The 22,130-nt window shown below is 45.6% G+C and overlaps 5 protein-coding genes across 5 annotated transcripts; 4 read left to right on the top strand and 1 right to left on the bottom strand.

Annotated features, from left to right (window-relative positions):
* Window positions 1–4,129: 4,129 nt before the first annotated feature.
* Window positions 4,130–8,478, bottom strand: EDB93DRAFT_1271058 (uncharacterized protein; the record flags this gene model as incomplete). The annotated part of the gene is made up of 11 exons (XM_041454335.1): window positions 4,130–5,234; window positions 5,266–5,797; window positions 5,848–5,992; window positions 6,045–6,246; window positions 6,315–6,481; window positions 6,533–6,676; window positions 6,745–6,852; window positions 6,900–7,055; window positions 7,116–7,295; window positions 7,416–7,460; window positions 7,510–8,478. The coding sequence occupies 11 exons, from the start codon at window positions 8,476–8,478 to the stop codon at window positions 4,130–4,132; spliced, it is 3,753 nt and encodes a 1,250-aa protein (XP_041309343.1).
* A 381-nt stretch (window positions 8,479–8,859) lies between these two features.
* On the top strand, window positions 8,860–10,085 carry EDB93DRAFT_1248751 (uncharacterized protein; the record flags this gene model as incomplete). The annotated part of the gene is made up of 4 exons (XM_041452768.1): window positions 8,860–9,039; window positions 9,091–9,260; window positions 9,310–9,890; window positions 9,946–10,085. The coding sequence occupies 4 exons, from the start codon at window positions 8,860–8,862 to the stop codon at window positions 10,083–10,085; spliced, it is 1,071 nt and encodes a 356-aa protein (XP_041309342.1).
* A 75-nt stretch (window positions 10,086–10,160) lies between these two features.
* On the top strand, window positions 10,161–11,644 carry EDB93DRAFT_1248750 (uncharacterized protein; the record flags this gene model as incomplete). The annotated part of the gene is made up of 2 exons (XM_041452767.1): window positions 10,161–10,861; window positions 10,915–11,644. 2 exons carry the CDS (start codon window positions 10,161–10,163, stop codon window positions 11,642–11,644), a joined length of 1,431 nt encoding a protein of 476 aa, XP_041309341.1.
* A 1,115-nt stretch (window positions 11,645–12,759) lies between these two features.
* On the top strand, window positions 12,760–16,624 carry EDB93DRAFT_1239732 (uncharacterized protein; the record flags this gene model as incomplete). The annotated part of the gene is made up of 14 exons (XM_041451673.1): window positions 12,760–12,958; window positions 13,230–13,264; window positions 13,827–13,943; window positions 13,998–14,216; window positions 14,296–14,407; window positions 14,432–14,451; window positions 14,507–14,703; window positions 14,759–14,966; window positions 15,045–15,118; window positions 15,158–15,184; window positions 15,235–15,289; window positions 15,635–15,829; window positions 15,885–16,163; window positions 16,280–16,624. The coding sequence occupies 14 exons, from the start codon at window positions 12,760–12,762 to the stop codon at window positions 16,622–16,624; spliced, it is 2,082 nt and encodes a 693-aa protein (XP_041309340.1).
* Window positions 16,625–17,948: 1,324 nt separating this feature from the next.
* On the top strand, window positions 17,949–20,455 carry EDB93DRAFT_1102634 (uncharacterized protein; the record flags this gene model as incomplete). Its single annotated transcript, XM_041447229.1, has 13 exons — window positions 17,949–18,008; window positions 18,043–18,123; window positions 18,180–18,185; window positions 18,368–18,455; window positions 18,851–18,995; window positions 19,239–19,260; window positions 19,347–19,493; window positions 19,555–19,683; window positions 19,825–19,840; window positions 20,009–20,045; window positions 20,111–20,190; window positions 20,276–20,323; window positions 20,379–20,455. The coding sequence occupies 13 exons, from the start codon at window positions 17,949–17,951 to the stop codon at window positions 20,453–20,455; spliced, it is 936 nt and encodes a 311-aa protein (XP_041309339.1).
* Between the last annotated feature and the right edge of the window lie 1,675 nt (window positions 20,456–22,130).

The following is a 22,130-nucleotide window of genomic DNA, read 5'->3' as shown; positions in this document are numbered from 1 at the left end:
TGGACTTACATGCATAACTTGCACTTTTGGTGCTTTTTGACCTTGCCATTGGTTCCCGTACGATCGAATGTTGCACCAAAAAAGGCGTTGAGATCCGCAGTCTTGCCTTCGCATGTCGTAGCTGTGTCGGTAATGGGTTGGACATGAACATCAATAGGAATGCCATCATCGTCAATCAAATCTACATTGATTGGCGCTGATTTGCGCAATCTTTTGGCTACCAGGGTATCAGTTTTATATTTGCAGATGGAAAAAGAAACTTACGTCGTGGATTGGTGCGTGCATCTTCACGTTCCTCGGTGTGTGCATCCTCATATTCCTCTCCATCAGATTCATCAACAACTGCTTCAACACGCATCCATTTACCCGTTTTGAGTGCTGCTGAGGTTGCCAGGGTTGAACCTGATGGTGTGGTGTCACCTGTTGAGCTGGGGGTGGTTTGATCCATGTTGGAAGCGTGTTGAATTTCAGGCAAATGCCTCGTAGCCTCAGCTGCACGAAAGGCGTTGATGGCCTTGGTTTGGGATGGGAGAGCCACCTTCTCTGAATGTTGGAGAAGGGCGGCACTGGGCTTCTTTTGACAGACTGGTCATGCATGACATTCGTCATCACTGTCTGTGTGGATGGTTCCAACCATTAGAGACAAGTAGTAAGAAACAGATATGAAAAAAATACCATCACAGATGCACGCCTTTTGTCCGAAAACAAATGTGCTAGCTGCCAAGCTTGCAAGTCGCAAGAGACTCGTAAAAGAGGGCAAATTACTGAAATTGATCTATCCACCAGCAACAAAGTGAGTTATGTCGTGCTTGGAAAGAACAAAGATCAGCAACTCACTGTCATGAGCTCATACAACGGTAAGTGAAAGTCTAAAATGGGATAGAAGTGGGATTCTGGGGTTGTCAAGTGAGTGGTGTTTGCGACGCTGCAGGCACAGTTCTGTGTGACATAAGCCGCGGCTTGAGCCGCCGGCTTCGGCTTCTCAAAATCTCAGGCCAGGCCAAAGCCGTCACCAAGCCGTGACTTTGGCCTGGCTCGGCTTGGCCTATTCAGGCCTGGCTTGGCCTGGCCCACGGCCTGAAGCCGGGCCATGCACATCACTACCCGAGAGGAGGCGTTGAGCTTGATTTGAGCCGCATGGCCCATGGATCACGCTGGTCGAGTTGCCGGGAAGAGTGAGTTCTTAGTCTTTACCGTTCCCTCGCAGTTGCTAACATCAATCCTGCTAGCTCCACGTAACGATGATTTTATTCCAATATTGAGTGTACCATTTGATTCTTTTATTCCCTTTCAATTTTGATACCTAGTACGGAGCATGAATTTACGGTTGTCAGATTGAACGATGCCCTGAACAGCAGACTGGGTGAAACTCGAATGTTGCTGCTGATTCGTACCGACAACTAATTTCGTCAGAGATGTGTTTGCACCCTTGAGAATTGATACAGATATCGAGGAGGTGCCAGTGACCACTGCGGGTGCTTTGATCAGTGTTCGTGTCATCAGCGTCAGTGGCTGAGAAGATCACTTTCAAACTGGAAGTTCTCGTGGCAGCCGTGGTCTTACCATGGAAATTTTTGTGATAAGTGGTTACAACCTCGCGCGTACAGAGAGATACGTTAATCGATTCAACCTCACGTCTGAGATCATCTGCAGTGAACGAGCGTTGGCATACTGCATGCTGGTATCATGACTGACGGAGGATGCCTCTTCCATGACTCTTTACATATTCCACTAGGCTGGCACGACAACTCGCAGCAGTGGGTTGCTGTTAGCTTGAAGTTTTGATTGTTGCTGCAGGGCATCGTTCACAGGCGAGTTCACGCAGAGGTTGGGAATAAACCAACTCCCTGGAATGTGACACAACTTCCGTCGTTTACGCTGTACCGTAGCTGTCAGTGACCTGCATCCTAGACGAAATCAAGACTGCAAGGTTCATGTCAGAGTTCCGCTTGGGGTCGCGAGTTAGCAAAATTTATATTCATTTGCATATGTCTGTAGTGGACAGACATGTAAAAAATTCCCGGTCTCCTATGGCGAGCATACAATTATCATTCTTGGTACAAAAAGACGGCAAGTACTCCTTATTCGTCACAGCGCTAATTGTTGCTGGGGGATCAGATTCGATCTTCGATGATGCCCTCTCGGGTTATTCAAGAATGCAGGATGAATTGTACCAGAAGCTGGTATCGGATATCATAGCAAAATAAATCGTGGACGGCGTGTCGAGTCATCGTTTGATCCGGACATCAAATCTCCAGAAAGAGGAGTCGACAGGTGTTGTGAGAGGAGAAAGAGGACCAGCAGTGGTAGCACACAAGAAGGTGAACAATACGTCCGATAAGACTCCTCGTACCACTATTATTGGATGATGCACGATTGTTGGTCACGACGAAGGGTGTCGAAATAAAGGTAGGCGTTGATAACGTTCACTAATACTGTCGTCTATTTTCGAGCAGGTAAAGTGGATAGCACCAATGATGCGTGTCGTACGTAGGCTAGGCCCAGGTGAGCGAGTTGCTCGGAGATGTGGAAGATGGTTGATTTGATGAGTGTGTGATCGAGGACGAGAGTCAAATTCAAGAACCAACAGCAAAAACTAACACAAACACGATTGGTTAGAGGACGGTGACCCTTTCCGTTCAAGAAATCTTGATCGCTCGCAGAATTGTGCTATCTGTGTTCATTGACACTGGTGAGTGAGCTGTAAGAAGGAAGAAAGACCGAGAAACGAAAGACAGGCGCTGCTGATAAATGAACAAGATTGTATTGACGGTGATGCTCCAGCACAGAAACGAGAGTAAAATTATTGATTTGAATGAGATAGTGCTGTAGCAATCGTTGGTTCAGAGTGGCTGGGCAGAACCAAAGACGAGCATTGAGCGCTGAGCACTGCCACTGAGCACTGCCTTCTTTAGACCATCAAGATCATGGGGGAACGCAGAGCTGCACAAACACATCATGAGTCGTCGACGATCAATTTGTTCACTTTCTAATAATGAAGTCCCGTTAGAAGAAGAAGACAACTGCATTACTTGCGTCACGCCTTCATTCGGAGTTTTCAGCGCTGCTAATACGTCGAGTGCACCTGTAGTATCATCGCACGTCCAAGCCGCAAGGAAACGCGCAGATATCAAGTCAAAGTCAAGATGAAAGTCAAAACCGTCATCAAGCAAGGTCACGACGGGAGAGTGTGTTCTCGAAGGCACGGACCATGTGACATTACTTGTGGGCGACCGCAAGGAAGCTGCAAAGGAAGCTTGCAAGTTACCAAGAGACTGATCAGAAGTGTGTTTGCAACGATTAAATCTTGCAGTGCACAGTTCTTAACCATTTTCAGGACCTACACAAGGCTTTTGAGTCTACTATTGATCAAGCCTCGTGGAAATACCGAGTCAGACGCATTACGATCTCCGAGCTGTATCAATTTGCATGACAATTTTTCGTGCATTCATGGGGTAACTTTGGAAGATAGGCGGGTCTTAATGGATCACCGTAACGTTCGTGGCCCAGTTACTCGTGAGCGTCTAAACCAAGTATACATACTAGATGTGGGTAATTGTAGAAATGGGCCACCCGCATGCGCGCCCGATTCTATTCGCTTTCTGATGATCATATCTGGCTAATGCTGCAGTGTGCCAACGGAGAGCTTCACGAGAGTTTCAACGCAGTCGGCAACCAAGATACAACATACAAATGATTGCATGATAGGGGTAGCTATGATAATACTTGCCAAGCCTCGATGTTGTAGCTCTGCAGTGAGTACAATGATAAGACTAGAACATGGGATTAAAGGAATATCGTTCGACATGTCTTCTCGAGTGAGTCCCTGTACGAATTGTCATGCCCAGTTCATTTTTTTCCGCTGTAGTCTAGGTCTTACATGAGTCTATCATTTGCAGCACGACGATGCTCCGGACAATGGCTTGATTCGTGATGAATATTATGTTCCTCATTCATCCAATTTCTAGTCTTAGCCACAGGTCAGCCTATGGTTGGAGAGTATGAAATTGGCCGGTTGCATCGTTTCTTATATACCACCTTCGAGGACATTCCGTGGGTGTTGATCGTCTCATATGTCAGATTCATACTCTTGGATCATTGATATCAATAACACCAAAAACGCATGCCGCTACAATATCTCTAGCGTCTTGACCATGTCCGGAATAGAAGAAAGGTCTTGGACTTGTGCAATAATAGCATGATCTGACGCGATTCTCTTGTATTCTCCGCCGCGCTGCTGCGCTAGCAAAAATGCTCCAAAAGGCTGTCCAAGGCGAGCAGCTAATTGCAAGGCTCGATAGCTCAGTTCTGGATCAACCAACTCTTGTGCTCCAGGGAACCCGCCAGAGGAATTCTGTAATGGAGACCCGGGTGCAGACCAATAATCATCCTCACTCTGCGTATCGTCGACAATGTCAGGCAGCTCTGCCAAGCCAGACTGCTCCGCGAAGTCAGGAAGCCCGAGGAGAAATCGATTCCACGGACGAACAAGCAAGAATGTCTGCATCGTGCGTCGTGGCGATGAGAACTGATTCAACTTGTCCTCCGTGGTGATCAGCAGGTTATGAAGCCCTTCGGCCTTAACTTCATATATATCCTGGTCCTCGGCACGACTCCGTTTGACTGCCGTGACACGAAATGCAAGGCAAGGCAGATGCAGTCTGCAGTTAGCGAAACGAGGCGTGTTCAGGTTGTCAAGCAGGACATAAAGTTTCAAGGCCAAATCCACAGCCGCGACATGTCCAAGCGTGGAGATTGACGTCTGAATGTCATTTTCGGACAAAGATGGCAGGGTGTGTGGTGGAGCTTTGTATGAAGTAATGTCGGCCGGTAGACAGCTATTGAATTCGGATGATTGCCCCACCCAGTCCAGGGCGCTGATGTCGCCCGACTGAGCTACGATCTCCTGCAAGAGCCTCCCCAGCGCGTTATGCTTCTTCTCACCATACATGACAGGAAGCCGAACACCAAAAACACCAAATAATGAGTACGCGATGTCTTCCTGCACTGTGGTGACACGCGTCGACACCCACTGAAGTTTCTCGCGGGCGTTTATCATTCCAGGACGGAATGCGACAAGGGCTTGTGCATCTATCCCTGTCGCACCCTCCAACTCCTGCATGATCGCGACAGACTGCTTGTGGTTGGGAGAGTGGTCGTCGAGATACGGGGTCCAATCGCTTTGGTAGAAGCGAACGACTTTTGGAGCGAGGAATTCAGGTACGGTCCATCCTCTCGTGTTCCATGCGCTCCTTGCCAACGCACCTTGTGTTTGACGATGGCGGAACATCTGATAGGTAGACCATCGTGAGCGCTGAGGTGCGATACCAGTCGAACATGGAATTGAGCGATGTTTGGAGTTCGACGTTGTTGGCCTGGTCGATGCAACATGAATCAATCCACCCCCAGCGATACCCCGCAGCACGAGCAGTTTTACAGAAAGACTGCAACTTCATGATGCCCCCAACTGGATTCAACTCATCAACGACCTTGTCCTGGACGTCGTGCAGCAGCGGTTCATTCCCTTCCCACCGATGCGATAGCGTGACACAACAGAAGTACGTCGCCACGACATCTTTAATGCGCTCCATTCGGAGTTCTGCGTGCATCAATGTCGATGACAAAAGCTCCTTGTACTCTGTGCTCGTTTTGAAGGCACCAATCTGTGCCTGTCGATCGCATAAGCGCCCAGCAAGGGTATTCAGCATACGATGCGGGGCGTCATCGAGGTGATCCTTGATGGTCTGTTGAATAGCTCCTTCTGCTTTGGATGGATTAAGGTATTGTTGGCGCAGCCCTGGAAAAAGGGTCAAGCAGGTGTAAGGCTGTGCTTATTTGGGACCGTACTGCGTGTTTGTGTGTCAGCAGCATTTTCCAACTTGGAGAGAATGGTTTGGAATGCGTCGATCGCTTCGTCATATCGGTGTGCGCCGTGAAGTACTGCATGCTTCAACTGATATCCAAAGTAAGATGAGGGGTCAAGTTCGATCACCTGTGTATCAGCGAAATGAGTGTTGGATACGAAACGGTAGCTGTCATCACACCTTCTCTGCATCAAGGAGTGCATCGTCCCATAGCATTTTTCCCGACCTCGCCTTACTACGGTTCGCAAAAATTGTACCGGTTGCCAAATCGAGGTCGATCGCCGTAGAGTAGAGCTCGATAGCTCTGTCATAATCGCCTGCAGCGAGGGCAGAATCTCCGCTCGCAGTGAGGTCAGCCACTCCAGCGGCAGCATAGAGCACGCTGCAATCTTGCTTAAAAACTAAGTGAAAATGAGGTTACTACTTATACTTGGTGGACGTCATGAAGACTTGCCGGTAGACCAATCAAGGCATCGTGCCTTCGTAGCCTCATCAGCCTTATCCATCATGTATCGGTATGCTTTGATGGCTTCTGGCAGTCTACCTGACTGAAGCAACAAATGGCACCGATTCTGGTGTGCAGTTTGCCACAAGGACTCGAGATCCCACCCAAATAACTAGAAAAAGGCGTAAAAAAAATGATTTCCAGTGCATTGAAATCAACCTACCACCACGAAGACATCATATCTGGAATGAGTGGCCGACATAGACGAGAAACCAATGGTGTTGACAGCAGCAGTGAAGTGGTCAGCCGCTTCATTGTGACGTGCGTTGTCTAATGCGTTCATTCCCATTTGGAGGTGCAGATAAGCCTGATGTGCGAGGTCCACAAAATCAGCATCAACGCATGGTTCTCGAGTTGACTGGCAGGAGCACCCACTTCCACGATACCACACGCAAGAGAATTTGGATCAGGACGAGTGGCAGCTAGCTCTTGGACGCGCAGAATGGCCTCGTCATGTTGATTTGCATTGAAAAGGGCGATGGCCTAATAGCTATCGTGTGAGTAGCGAGTATGAGACGCAATTGACATACCTTAATCAAGAGTAGCAGACGAGTTTTACCCAAGTCTGCGTCCACATACGTGAAGGCGAGGTCAAATGCTTTCATCGCATCTTGGAACTGTCGTTTTCCGCAGTGGGCGATGCCCTTCGAGATACAGCCCATTAAGGATGGCTGAATACCGATGCTCTATATCGCCATATAAAGTAAGTCTGTGTTAAAAAGGTCACGACGCAACAGTCATCTCACTTTGTGCGCATCATCAAGTGCAGAGTCCCAGTCTGAATTTCTTGCCTTGACAAACGAGCGATTCGCATAAGAGTTGTAGTCGTTGCCATCCGCATTGATATCTTGAGTTAAAATCCTGTCAGCAGCGAGCAAGTCCCCGCTTATGCATGCATTGCGAGCTGTCGTGTTGATGGTGAGGATCTGGATCACGCATGGTCAAATTACGTGGCAAGAGTGAAGGCTAGAAACATGCCTCGCAATCAGACTGGCATTAAAATTGAGGATCAACAGGCAATGAGCTAGCAAAGAACAGAAACTCACGTTATCTGCCACTTGTTCCTTCAAAGTGTCTTTCCGTAACGCGTCCTTGGAGGCTATAAGATAAAGGAGGGACGTAAGATGGACAGAATCTTACATCTGATGGCTGGTCCTCGTGAATGTCCTCCAAAAAAGGTACTGCCCACTTTGAGATCATAAAATCTTTTCCTCCGCTGAAGATGTGCTTGCCATCCTTGGAGAAGGTGACACAGAACGCCTTATTGGAGTGCTTAAATATGGCGATGGTTCTTCGATCTGAAAGCCGCCAAAGGCGAATCTGGTGGTCGGAAGATGCGGAGGCGAGAAGGGTGCCAGTAGGGTTCAAGGCAATCATGTGGACAGAGTCAGTATGGCCCTTGTAGGGCTCACCGACCTGTGTCCAGGTCGATGAATCCCAGATCTGCAGGGTGGGGTCACGTCTATTACCAGACGAGACAAGCTGTTTGCCGTCGGGCGTCCACACGAGTGAAAGATTACATGCTTCATTGAACGCATAATGACCCTGGAACTTCGCAATGCATTTCCTGTTGCTTGGATTCCATATTTGGATATTTAGCTTTGTTGCGATAGCAAGATGTTCACCAGAGGGTGAATACCGAACGCAGAAGATTTGAGCGTTAGTCCCACAATTGATTGGATTTCCTTGCACCTGCCATGTTTTTGTGTTCCAGAGCTCCGCTGTAGTGTCAAATGAGCCGCTCGCCAGCCATGTGCTGTCTGGGGAAAAATCAAGCCCCAATATTTCTTTGGAGTGGACTTTGATAGGTTTGGTGAGAGATTCGCTGTCTCTGTTCCAGGCTATGAGCTCTCCACCATCATCACCGCTTGCTATGAATTGCCCGTCTCTTGATACTGCAACTATTTCTACGGCGAAGCGATGCCCTTCAATTGTCTTCAACACACCACCGCCTTCTAGGTCCCACAGACGAAGTGTCTTGTCGTACGAGGCCGTCACCATACGGCGTCTATCGGGGAAGACTGCAACTGCAAAGATACTATTAGTATGACCTTTAAATGTTTGAGTAGCCGTAGTGATTCGAATGGCGGACTGCTCTGCTTCCATCATTCTAGTCGAGTTGAGCGAACCTTGCTGGGAAGCTTGTGAGTGTCTTGATCTAAGTTTCCGAGGTATATGGGCCTTTTTATGCTTCTTTTCACAGCCTCGACGTGCTTCCTGTATCATTAGACGCCCAAGATAAGACTCACAGTGATACCTATATTTATGCAATCTGCAACAAAAATCAGCTGTCCCAGCTCAACCGCCCCCCGACAGGTCACGTGACTTATCACGTGACCTTGGGAACTTATGTATGTGCCATGATGAACATTGTGTGATGCCTACCGAAAAGTGTGATACTCTACCTACATGAACCGAGACTCGTCATCTGACCAAAGGATATGCTCGAAATCAAAATGCAAGAGAGTGCTACCCCATGATGACCCAAAGATGACTTGTCAAAAGTGTCGGGATGCAGACAGACTTAGTACTGCTGCTTGGAGGAAGAGGAAGCGAGAACAAGAACAGGAACAAGAAGCTCCCCGTCCTGCTCCATCTCCTCCCGCTGGCAATATAGACGAAGGCACAAGTCAAGCAGCAGACCCAGAGTCCAATGATGAATCCACCCTAGTCAGTATTCAAGATGGATTCAAGGAAAAGGGTACTTACATGCTATCACAGTATGAGAATGCTCAGTGTCTATTCGCAGCCCTACGAACCTCGTTTAAAAGCTCAAATGATGTCCAATTTCATGGAAGTTACCTTGTACCTGAGGATCCAATCACAAGTGAAAAAGAGAGGGTCCAAATGGCAGCACTTGAGGTCTGGAGGACAACCGGATATCGTTTCAGGTAAGTCGAATAAGGTGCATGGTTTTGACGCTTACCGTGATATTTACAGGGTACAACACAACTACCCCCTCAAGACAGGACACAAGACAATTCTATGGTGTTGTCAAGATGAGGACAAGAAACAGAAATCCCGGCCAAGCCAGAAGGAAGGTGTCAAACACCGTGATACAATTGGAATGAAGTGCTTCCCTTGTCGGAGCGCTCTTACCATATCTTGCTGCAATAGAATGGGTAACCAAATTAACGCGTGCACATTATCCATTAGGATGAGGCATCATGACGCACATGTGCCTTACTACGATGTGGCTATGCCATCAGATGCGACCCAGATTATCCGTGACCAGCTCGAGTGGAGTAGTCCAAGCTCATTGGCCCCGAAGATCCAGGCACTTTATCCTTGTATCACAGCATCACAGGTACATTTTGCATGGACGAAGATGAGCGAAATACTCTGGAAAAAAGATTCAGATCAGCTTACCTCAGCAAAGATGCTGTTGGACGAATTTGGTCGAGATATTGATGTCTTTGATGTAGAATTGGCGGATGGCGTGGAGCAACTATGTTGGGGGATGAAAAAGATAACCCGGCGGCTAGAAGGGAAGGTGGTCGAGATTGGCCTTGATGCGACATGTGAGTAATGGTGTTCTGGTTAGCTATATTGACCATGGCTCACATAAATCATCAGACAACACAAATGCTAAACACCTAGAACTGTATAGCGTGCTCGGTGAATTTGATAATGCTGGCTTTCCGTTATCATATTGCTTGCTTTCGACTGCAACTGCAATCGAAATTGGGAAACGAACAACAGCACTGCGACGATGAACAACTTACCTTCGAGACAAGTATGGCATCATTCCACGATTTGTTCATGTCGATAAAGACATGGCCGAAATCAGCATGTCCAAATCTGTCTGGCCAACGGCAAAGATCCAGCTTTGCTGGTGGCACCTGTGGAAAGCCATTCGAGAACGATTAGCAAAATCAAAATTGTCAACAACTCCATACAAGCCTGCTCGCGCAAACCACGAGTTTCCCTTCATTGACATCTTATTCGCACCCGCAGGTACTGCAGACGCTGGAGAATTTGAGGGTGGTGTCCTTCTCAAACCCGATGAAATCCACCCTGAGGACGAGGCCGTGCCATCACTGTCAATTTGCATCCCAAACCTGTCTCAGCTCCGTTCCAGCAGAGATTCGGAGCCTAATGATGTTGATTCAGTGGATGATGAAATCAATACCAACAGAAATCCGCTAACAATCAAAATCAAGATACCAAAGAAAGGTCTTGAAGAACGATCAGCAGACATTCATTCCAGAGTATTTTGTCCCACTCACCTTCGCGAAACGGTAATTGCACTGATCGAGCACCACTTTTGTGCGCATCCACTAATACCGGGCTACTCGCATCCAAGCGCTGTTGGCATCCGTCAGTGGGCGGTCAAACAGATGTATACATTTTGCAAAGAAAACAATCTTTGCGAGGTTTGGGCTTACCTATGGGAGAATTGGTATCGACACGGCCGGTGGGAGCTTTGGGCACGAGCAGTTGCACCAATGGAGGTACCGAGACTAAAGACGACTATGATAATGGAAAGCCAGTGAGTAAATCATTCAATAAGTATATAACATGCACTCACCGTTCGAATTCTAGCTGGCGTCGAATCAAGGTTGACTATTTGTACCATTTTTTGAAGCCTCGTATCGATCTTCTGGCATGGATTTTAGTCACCAAGCTCGCACCATCATACTCCAAAAAATTAGATCACTTACTCCACGACACTGGCCGTTTTCGGGAATTGTCGTCATGGCGCAAATCATTCAAAAGCGAATGGCAACGAGCACTCGAAACACCGATAACAATGCCGATGAATGCAAAATATCGCCCCGATGTTGGAAAGTGGGTGTGCACCTGCCCACACTTCGTCAAGAGCCGGTTCCTTGTCTGCAAACATCTAGTGCAAGACGTGCATATAGTTAGCCCAGTATTTTTCTTGGAAGTTCAATGTAACCGAACATTACCTTTCTGGTCGCACCCATCACTCGTTCCATTGCATGACAGCCTTCCTCCCGATTCCATGGTACAGCAGACATTGCAATACTCGGTGAGAGGAGGGGAGGACGCCCATGAGAACCCAACTGGAGTAGAGGGAAATATATTTGATAGGGAAAATGAAGAAGCGGAAGATGAGTTTGTGGATACAGCGGCCGGACGGATGGATACACACACCTTTCAAGAACGCTTCGAGGCACACATCAAAAACCTCCGTGATTTTTGTGATGGTCTCCAGTATCAAATCCAGTTCAACGATCACAGGATGCTCAATGCTGTCGAGCATGAGGGTGCATCATTCATCCGCCTGATGGAGAATTGCCTTGGTTGAGAGAAACGAGAGAATTCGTCACGGCAGAGGAGTCCAACAACATGGGAAAGGGAAACATCGAACGCGATGTTCTATCGCACCCGCGCTATCAACGGCCAGTGATGAAAGTACATAATTGTATTACCAGAACATCAGATTCAAAAGAACATACAATACAATTACATACTATCGCCAAAGATAAGCATCGTGTGTTAGTCATTGTTACACGTCGTTCATAAGTCACGTGAAGTCACATGACCTGTTGGGGGGCGGTTGACCTAGGTAACTTACAAAAATCCATGGCAAGGTCGCTCTCTGCATGTTAAATATTCGAATCCCTGATGTGCCAGCTAGTGCGCAAAGGTACAGCATTTTCGCACGCCTTCGAAATGCATGCATAGCAGACAAACATTAGGCACATCGAAAAGAGAGCGCTCACATCAATGAATTCAGGAGTCCTTGATATTGTAGTCGTATGAGTTATAGAAGAAAATAATTCTGCTCCAACTAAATATGTCAATTTATACTGAAAGATATTTGAATCGTCAATACATAGGCATGGATGCTTGTAAATTTAGACTACCATGAGGAGTTTGTAGCAAAATCGTTACTATTTTACATTCCGACCAGCAACGGATGGTAGTATAATTGAGTTCCGCTTGTTGAGTGTTTTCATTCCCTCATATTTATATTTTAAATTATATCACTATTCAAGGCTTTCTCCCGGCAGGTGTGTCAGAAATTTCCCACCGCGATTGTAATAGCAGGTCATTAAAATAAATATAATATTAAAATTAGTAATGGTACCTCGCATCATTGCAAGGTATCGTAATGCTTTGTACATGTTTGTCAAGCAGTTGCAATGAGATTCAGACGTGACTAATATAGATTAAACTTCGCCATTGTTGTTTCTCATTTGAGTTGGTCGAACGGATCAGTAAGTATTACACCTTAAAGCTGCTTCCAGTACTCAGTGAATTAAAATATTAATACAGGGACCAACATGGCAGAGGTGGCCCAATGTGACCTCTGTAGTAAATCTTTCAAGCTGTGTGGTGTCAAGACACATCGCACTGCCTGTGCAAAATGTGCAAGGGACTTTGAGGAGTACCAGAATCGCATTGTGAACACTTATCATGGACCTTCAGGTGCGTTCATTCTCATTCAGTCTTAATAAGATCCCTGGACATATTAATGTACACTCAATAGTAAATATACCAATCGATGCACACCATGGAGCTGACGAGTCGAATCAGCCTGAGGCAGAGAGTTTGAATGCGCACATTTCAGATGAGCCAGTCACAGATGTTGACCAGTGGCTGGATCTTGAGGAAGGTGAGTAAAAAAAGACCATCCTTATCTTTGACATTATAACTAGCCGCCATTTGATAGATATTTATCGCATACCTTCATCACATGAACCATCTGTAGATGGCTCAGAACATCGACACAATGTTGATGACATTCGGACTGAGTATCACCCTAACTCTGGAATCCCAGCACAGACGAACATTCTTGACATTTCAGTGCGACCTTTTGCATGACCCACCAACTCCTGATGCGCAACCTTGGGCGCCATTTTGATATCGGCTGGACTTTGAGGTAGCTGAACTTGCTCATGAAGCCGCTCTCAGCCAGCCTGTTACAATAACATTTAAGCCCTACTTATTTTTCCTTTTCTGTAACCATAGTGCTGACTCTAGACCCATCTAGACTCAGCTATTCTCTTCTAAGCGGGCTGTCTGCACTTCCTTTCTTCTTGATTGTAACTTGACTACTATCATGCACCGCATGGCTGTTTCACCTATCTTTGCTGTCTTGATAGGTTGTACTATTTCCCTATCCTTGTTACCTTTCTTGACTCGGCTGCGCCCCCCTTTGTTACCTATATAAACCCCATGTACAACAGTAGTACTCTTTAACTTAATCTACTGGGTTTTCTCCTTGAATCCTATTCTATAAGGTCTCCACCCTTATAGTCTGATACCTGATTCTAAGACAGTCACTCACTGTCTTAGCCTGAACCCTTGATAGGCAGAAGTGCTAAAACCACTCGCCGCTGAAACTAGATAGAAGCTGCAGCGCTCGTCTAGCAGAACCCTTGAACCTGAACCCTCCTTGTACTAGGAGTTCAGAACAAGCTGTCAACAAGACTGGTCTATCTTTGACCATTGACAGAAGAACTATCCCAGTCATAACACAGCCTCAAATTGAGCAGCTAATCGACCTTTTGCATCACTTGAAGCAGGAACCTTTCAGCCTGTGCAACTACAAAGATATTCAGAACATGTGGAGTGCTATTTCCCATCGTCTAACACCAGTAAGGTCATCTCTATTTTTCATTTTAACTTGTCTGACAAGTGTGTTTTGATAGTTTCAAAAGCGAACAATTGAAGTGCCTTACGATGGAGTTGATCAAGAATTCACTCTCTACTACTGGGACTTATGGGACTGGGCATGCGACCTTCTTCGCGATCCTTATCTTGGCCCTCAATTTACCTTCGATGCTCAACACCTGTCAAAGTTTGACAGTAATACATTTGTGAGATTTATTGACGAGCCTTGGACTGTGGATACTTTTTGGGAGGCTCAGGTATGTGTTGAGCAGTGCACCATTAGTTGAAGGCAACTCAGTGTAATACATCCAGTTGGCTATGCAAAGCCATGCAAAGCCTCTTGCATTCATCCTCTATGCAGATAAGACAAAGTTGTCTTCCTTTGGTCGTGAAAAAGGCTACCCTGTGATTGCCCATATTGCAAACCTCCCCGCATCCATCCGAAATGGTGAAGGCATTGGTGGCGGTTGAGTTGTCACCTGGCTCCCCATTGTATTGTGATTCTATCTCATCTCATTTTTGTTTAACTAACATTGATTTTTTTAAGGTCAAAGATGATCCCTTGAGGTCGGGAAAACAGAAATTTGCGGATTTCAAAGCTGCGGTTTGGCACAAGTCCTTCAAGCAAATACTCAAGTGTCTTAGATTGAAGAGGAAACATGGTGGATGGGTGGAGTGTTGGGATGAACTTCAACACCTTATGTTCCCTATCATTCCAATCTTGTCTGCGGACTACGAGGAACAGTGTGTACAGTCTGGAGTGTCATCTATCATTGTTGCTAACATGTAATGTCTGCAGATGCATTATGTCCCTGATCTGTGGAGTCATGGGCAAATTTCCATGTCCAATTTGTTTGGTTCCGTGCGCTGAGTTACATAACCTGTTGGAGACCTGGCCACTTCGCACATGTCACGATTCTGTTTGCTTACTCAGGAAGGCAAGAAGGAAGTACACCAAGGCAAAGCGAGAGAAGAAGCTGAAGTCTCAGTCATTGAGAGATGTTGAAGTAAGTATTATTTGAATCCCATATTTCTGGAATCAAGTTCACAGCGTAACTCAACAGAACTCTCTCAATATATCAAAGCTTCTGGACGTCTTTCGTGCCCTTTGTTTTGACCGCCTACATACTCACCATGAAGGACTGTGGGGAAAACACTTGTGAATTGAGCTGCAAAAATGTGTCAATGAAGTTGGTAGACACGCTGCGACTAAAATTGATGAAGGGTCTGTTTTTTTTTGTTTCATCGTAGACATCTATTATAAGCATTCCTCAGGTTTGCGGCAGTGCCAAGGTGGAGGAATCTCAACCACTTCAAGGAGGTCATGGGAGTTAGCTTCTACTGACGGGACAAAGCACAAAGACATATTAAAGGTGATCGACTCGGACACTCTTGAGATCTCAATTCTAATTGATGTCCCTTTACATGTAGTTGATTCTGTTTGTTGCCCATGACATACTCGATCCCGAAACACACAAGTCTGGATATCCGCTCCTTCAATGTATTTGAGCCCATTTAGATGTAGACATGTTTGCAGCTCTCGAGGTTCATACCACACAGACCCTTGCTGCCGGTCGAGCTGCTCTTGATGAGTTTTCAAGACTCATGGACGTAAGTTGTGCTTCACTGACATGCTAGCGCTGTCTGAATCAAATGGCTGATGGATCCTCCATAGAAATATATTTCCGAGTCTGAATGTGAATCAAAGAGTTGGGATTTTCCAAAATATCACTTGGGCGTTCACCTTTTTGACGATATCAAGGCCAAAGGTGTTACTTGGAATTTCAATACCAAACCAAATGAGAAAGTGCATAGACCTTTGAAAAAATCTTACCAGCTCCGAACAAATTTCAAACAAGTAGCAGACCAGGTCGGGCATCTTCTACTGCGTCTGAACTTGCATTGATTACTGTGAATACTAATAGATCTTACGTGCGGACCATTGGAGCCTTGTATCTGCATGGATTCACTATCACATCAACAACCTTAATGCCTATAATGCAAGGAAAGAAGCGAGTGATCTTGATGATTCAGATTCCGATGACGAAGTTCTGAACGCACCTGGACTGGAGTCCAGCTTTCATATCAAGCTTGGATCATGTCAGCGTGCATTGTCGATACATGCCATTCAGCAAGCACACCTTGAAGACCTGGCATTTCATCAGTTTCATACCAAACTTAACCCCTTTCTTAACATGATACCTGTCATTGCATGAAATGGACATGTTGCACTTGAATTGAGTGCCAATATAGTGAGATTTTCGTTCATATTGATAAGCCAGCTACAGCGCTAATACTTTGATTTGTGCCGCACATGCAGGTAACAGAATTCTGGTACTTGAAAGCAAACTTTGAGTTGATGGTTGATTTTCGGACATCGACAGACTGCCTCCGCTGTTCCCCGATGTTTCACAATGCCCCAAGATATGACTCTGTCATCATCAGGACTCAAGATGGGATGATCTTTGGTCGCTTGATATTCATATTCACATGCTTAGTTAAAGGCACAAGCCACCCCATGGCTCTTATTCAACCTTGTGATGCCCCCATTCAAAATCAACCTTTGAAGGACAGGCTCCTGGGTTTATGGCGAGTTAGAGCTCAACCTCAGCATAAGAATGAGTTTATTTTCACTGAATCAATTATCAGGGGGGCACTGTTATGACTTGGATGGTATCTGTTGGTGACACTCAAACAGAGCGTGTGTCGTCAATGGTCGAGGACGTCCTTGGGCTAGCCCAAGGTTAGGGGTCTTACTTGGCGAGGCTTCGGCAAGTAAGATTTGACGCCTATGTCCGAATCGGGTAGCTTACATCAAGCGGGTGCTAGACGATGAGCTGTATCTGCAAAGGCTTATGACACCCGAAGGTTAATCGTAAGATCATTGTTAATTAGAAGGACGGAAGTCCAACTAATTAACAGGGGCTTTTGCTCGTCCACGAAGTCGATGAGTAAAGATCGAGACTATAGGCTTATCCGCGAAGAGCAGATAAGAAGATAGAATATAGACTGCTGGCTAGGCAGAAAGGATCACTCTGGTGAGAGTAGGAGGTCAAGAACCAAGTAGATTCAAGTTAGGGAATATGTTACATGGTAGCGAGTTTATATAGAGGACAGGAAGTGTATTAGTGGATGATAACTTGTACTACCAAGAGAAGTAAACGGTAAAGGGTATGACCATAAAAGGAAGGCACATTCGAGGTGAGACACAGGTGAGTCCTGAACGTGCAGATAAGAAAGTGAGTCAAAGATCAGAATAAGAAGTGAAACACGCAGGGGCACGATCGTGCAGCTGTGGAGCTAAGTATAAGTTGCATGTGCGACTGCGCACCGAGTCAGAGATCAAGAAAGGAAAAAGGGCAAAGGGGATGCGTCGTGCATCATATCATAGGTTACCGTCTGGACGGTAAGGGCAAGGGGACTGTCCACAGGATCAGTCAGGTGGTGTAACGGAGCATGGGTATGCTTCGTCAGCGAAAGAATCCGGCCAGATGTACTGGCTCTGCTGAAGCGACAGGTAGAGGGCGAACGGGAATGCGAGGATGACAAGGATAACAAGGGTGAGGTCGGGGTGAGGGTATGATGCAAGGGCTGATACGAGAAGGATGAGGAGAAAAATGGTAGGGGCCCAAGCGTCTAGATGTTCTTGTAACAGGCGCTGTTGCTTGAGGATCGCTCTCAGCCTGGTGACTTCCTTGTTGTCGATTCAATTGACACTGATATGTTCCTTCGCATGAAACTTTACAAAGACTCCCATGTATACTAATTACACCAGTGTTATCTTAATCACTCTCTTATGTCATCATATACTTGACAATTCATGTGCATGATCTCACATTGCAAGGTTATGGTTAGTTCTAGTAAGACCTCCTGCTTCCTAACATGCCAGGTGCACTAAAGATTCAGACACTGATGAGCAATTAAACTATCAGGTGAGTGCTCTGTTCATAACTGACTGGGAAGCTTACCTGCTTTTTGTTAGTGTTAATATGACAGGTGCATTGGAGAAGCTCATGAGTCCTCCGTTCATGATTATGGGTAACAGTCTGGTGAGTGCTCTATTCATGATTATGGACTGAAAAGCTTACTTACCTACTTCTAATAGTACCAGGTGCATTGGAGAAGCTCATAAGCGCTCCGTTCATGATTATGGGTAACCATCTGGTGAGTACTCTATTCATGATTATGGACTGAGAAGCTTACTTACCTACTTCTGATAGTACCAGGTGTGTTGGAGAAGCTCATGAGCACTCTGTTCATGATTATGGGTTGGAGAAGCTCATGAGCACTCCGTTCATGATTATATTAGGTCTAGGACAAAACATTTGATCCCGCGGAACCAATTCGCCTGTCTGTGCTCCACCTGTGCTCATCCGAAGGTGACCAATCTGCTTGTTATATTACATAGTCCACATCAAGTCAACTGCTGGCAACTGCAAGGCAATTGGTCAATTACCATCATGCTTGCCTCATGACCTACGTAATCGAGCACTTGAGTAAGTCCTGGCTGCTTCGGAGTTTGGATCGCAATATATTAACCCTCACACAATTCAATCCTCTGTCGACCATTCCTCTGCGTCTTCCCTCAGCTTGATCCGCATCAACATTACAGTCAAAATTCCATTGTGTCCTCTTATTCAAGATGAACGTGGGACATAGTCATCGGTCCGATGATTCAGACTCTGAAATTGCAACATCGCAACATTGTGTTTCTGATCCTTCTATTTCTAATCCTCACCCTGCAGCAGGTACAACAAGTCATTGTACATCTGCTCATGACAGATCTCACATTAGTACAGTGAGTTAGATATATTGGTACAGCTGTCATTTTTGAGCGACTTATTCAGATCTTTTCAATAGACTTTGAAGGACGCTCAACTTTAATTGCAAGCCATCAAGCAGTGCAATCGATTCTTGGAAGAAAAGAATGCAATCTTGGAGGTGAACAAACCTTCTTGCAAAGCCTCCAAGGCACCCTCCCAGCTTCTGGCGTTTGATGAGGAAGTGAAGATGTTCGCTAGGAAGTATGGCATCATGTACGAGATGTACCCACCAGCGCCAAGCTACTAAAGAAGACTCTTCCCTCAACTCCTGGTTTGCTGTTTGACTGACAGGCTCGCTATGCGAACTCAGCTGCAGAAGCAGACACATTATTGTCCGAGCTACATAGTGTGCTCCCGGATCACCTGCACCATCTTGTGCCCTTAAATCATTTCCATAAGACTGTACATATGTATATCATTGATTGACTTCAATATTTGCTAATTTACATCATCCAGCTACAACAAGCACTTGAAGCAGGTCGGTCTTCTGAACTCATCAAGTTGCGATGAGTTGCTGGTCGCATTTTTGGGCTAAGCTCTGATTACTTTGTCACGTCTTCTAAGCGAGACACCATCGACGAGCTTTGTAGGTTGCTAGGCACTACACCCAGAAGCCGTACCTACCCACTATTTCCTCCCATTCTCTTTCCAAACACCATTATCAATACTAGCAATTCACCTGTATTTGGTAACTGGAAGCCCTTGGCTCAGGTATGTTGCCATTTCCTCATTTGTATACAGCTTATTGACAAAAACTATGTCTTTTGAACAGATCCTGAAAGTGGTTTTAATGGGCAAAGCATCCCTTATGTCTGTCAAGAAGGGTGGGCCACCCAGGAACTTTCAGAATTGGGGAGTATCTGCCATAATGCCCAGAGAAATTGCGTGGAGTACTACAATTGTAAGCGGTTTATTTTATCACTCCTGTCATCGCTAAGTACTCCTTATCCAAGGCTATTTTTCTTTCATTGCTAAATACAGTATTTTCTCAAGATGGCCATGGAAAAAGCTCAGGGATTCAGTATAAAAATCTATTCTACAGCTTCAAGAAGATTCTGGTGTGTTGTTGGGATGCTCTGTATCTCATGAAGATTAGACAACACCATGCGCAAATGCCCAATGCATGCCAGCAAGTGCTGATGTGGCACGAACACATGCGGATGACACCAGGACACCTGAATGTGACAAAAGAATGAGAGGCGGCACTCATTCTCACTTGCTCGCAGTGCATGTAGACTCGACAACTCTGGATGGGGAGTCGCAGTGAGTGAGTCTGTCTGATCCTTGTTCGAGCAACAGCCATGCTGATCCAAGTCATCGCCCATCAGTTCACAGGATGTGAGTGTGTCGATCCTCATTCGAGCAACAGCCATGCTGATCCAAGTCATTGCCCTACCATTTGCAGAGAGTGAGTGTGTTGATCCTTGTTCGAGCAACAGCCATGCTGATCTGAGTCGTTCCTGCCATTTGCAGCATGTCAATCCTCCGTCAAGCTCGAGCCATGCTGATCGAAGTCATTGCCCACTGTTCGCAGTGTCTTGGTGAGTTTATCCTTACTTGCGAATCATGTTTTTCATATTTTGACATGCCCCTCAGGCTGCTGGCTCAATTTTCAATTGAATACTACTGGCACAGGTTTCACCCTGAATCCTGGTTGCACAGCGACCTCATAACATATTACTGCTGATCTAGACATTTGACTACAGCTTGTTTCAAGTACTAATAGAATAATATTGTATTGATAGTAGCAGTCCAATGATACAATTCATGAACACTGCCAGTTGTGAATAAGTTACAATCTTCTCGCAATCGCATTTGGAGTATTGCAACAAGTCTCATGGGACTTGCAAATGCAATTTTAATGATTATTGTAGCAGATATTATAATGAGCTCCACAATGTTCAAATAAGCTCCAAACGGGGAGTGCAAAGGTATCACTATTCATTAAAATTTCTATTGCCAGTGTTGTTACAAATTGAATTATAATAATAATAATAATTTTATTGTAATAAGACTCTCTTATTACATCAGGATTAAAATAGTGCAGCTGAATTTGTCTATTTCAATCCATTATGATGGCTTAAAATGGATTTTCGAATTTTCTGACATGGCGTTAGCACTGAACATCATATGTAAATTAGTATCGGAATTTGTGACAATGCTGCGCCATGGCACCATTGCAGCTGATAGTGGGGGAATCGTGTCAATCTTGTCGAGCATTCTTGATGTCCACTGTATATGTTTTGGACATAAAGGTCATTCATTCTGCTCCAACTTAATATGTCAATTTATACTACAAGATATTTGAGTTGTCAATACATAGGCATGGATGCTTGTAAATTTAGACTACCATGAGGAGTTTGTAGCAAAGTTGTTACTATTTTACATTCCGACCAGCAACAGGATGGTAGTATAATTGAGTTCCGCTTGTTGAGTGTTCTTGTTTCCTCATATTTATAGTTTGAATTATATCACTATTCAAGGCTTTCTCCCAGCAGGTGGCATTAGCACTGAACATCATATGTAAATTAGTATGGGAATTTGTGACATATGCTGCTCCATGGCACCATTGCAGCCTGTGAGTGGTAGTGGGGGAATTGTGTCAATCTTGTCAAGTGTTCTTGATGTCCACCAGTATATGCTTTGAATATAAAGGCCATTCAAGGCTTTCCCTTGAAAGATAACTTTGGAAATTTTCACCGGATCAAGAACACCGTGGAATTCATGAAAATGTGGTCACATTGCACCATAGTAGCCTGCGAGGGACCAAATTCAGCAGTGCCTTTCATTCTGATGCGACTCCGATGCATCAGACCAGACATCAAGGAAAAAACTAGTATTCATTGTTCAGCACATATACTGGCGAGTGCTGACTTGGAGATACAACGGTGAAGTATGAATAGCAATTGCGACAACTTCACCTTGACTGAGATGAAGATAACTGTGACTGACCAACGGATGGTCAGTCTGAGTCCATATGATGTTTATTCATTCTGTTACGACTTGGATGGTATCTGTTGGCGACGCTCAAACAGAGCTTGTGTCGTCAACGGTCTGTGGACGTCCTTGGGCTAGCCCAAGGTTAGGGGTCGTACTTGGCGGGTCTTCGGCAAGTACAATTTAACGCCTATGTCCAAATTGGGTAGCTTATGTCACGCGGGTGCAAGACGATAAGCTATATCGGCCTAGGCTTACGACACCCGAAGGTTAATCATAAGGATCGTCGTTAATTAGAAGGACAGAAGTCCGACTAGTTAACAGGGGCTTTGCTCGTCGACGAAGTCGATGAGTAAAGGTCGAGACTATAGGCTTATCCGCGATGAGCAGATAAGAAGATAGAATATAGAC

The sequence above is a fragment of the Suillus bovinus genome (genome assembly GCF_016758785.1).
Source record: "Suillus bovinus strain UH-Sbo-P2 chromosome Unknown EDB93scaffold_16, whole genome shotgun sequence".
NCBI lineage: Eukaryota > Fungi > Basidiomycota > Agaricomycetes > Boletales > Suillaceae > Suillus > Suillus bovinus.
This window is presented reverse-complemented; position numbering and strand designations above follow the sequence as displayed.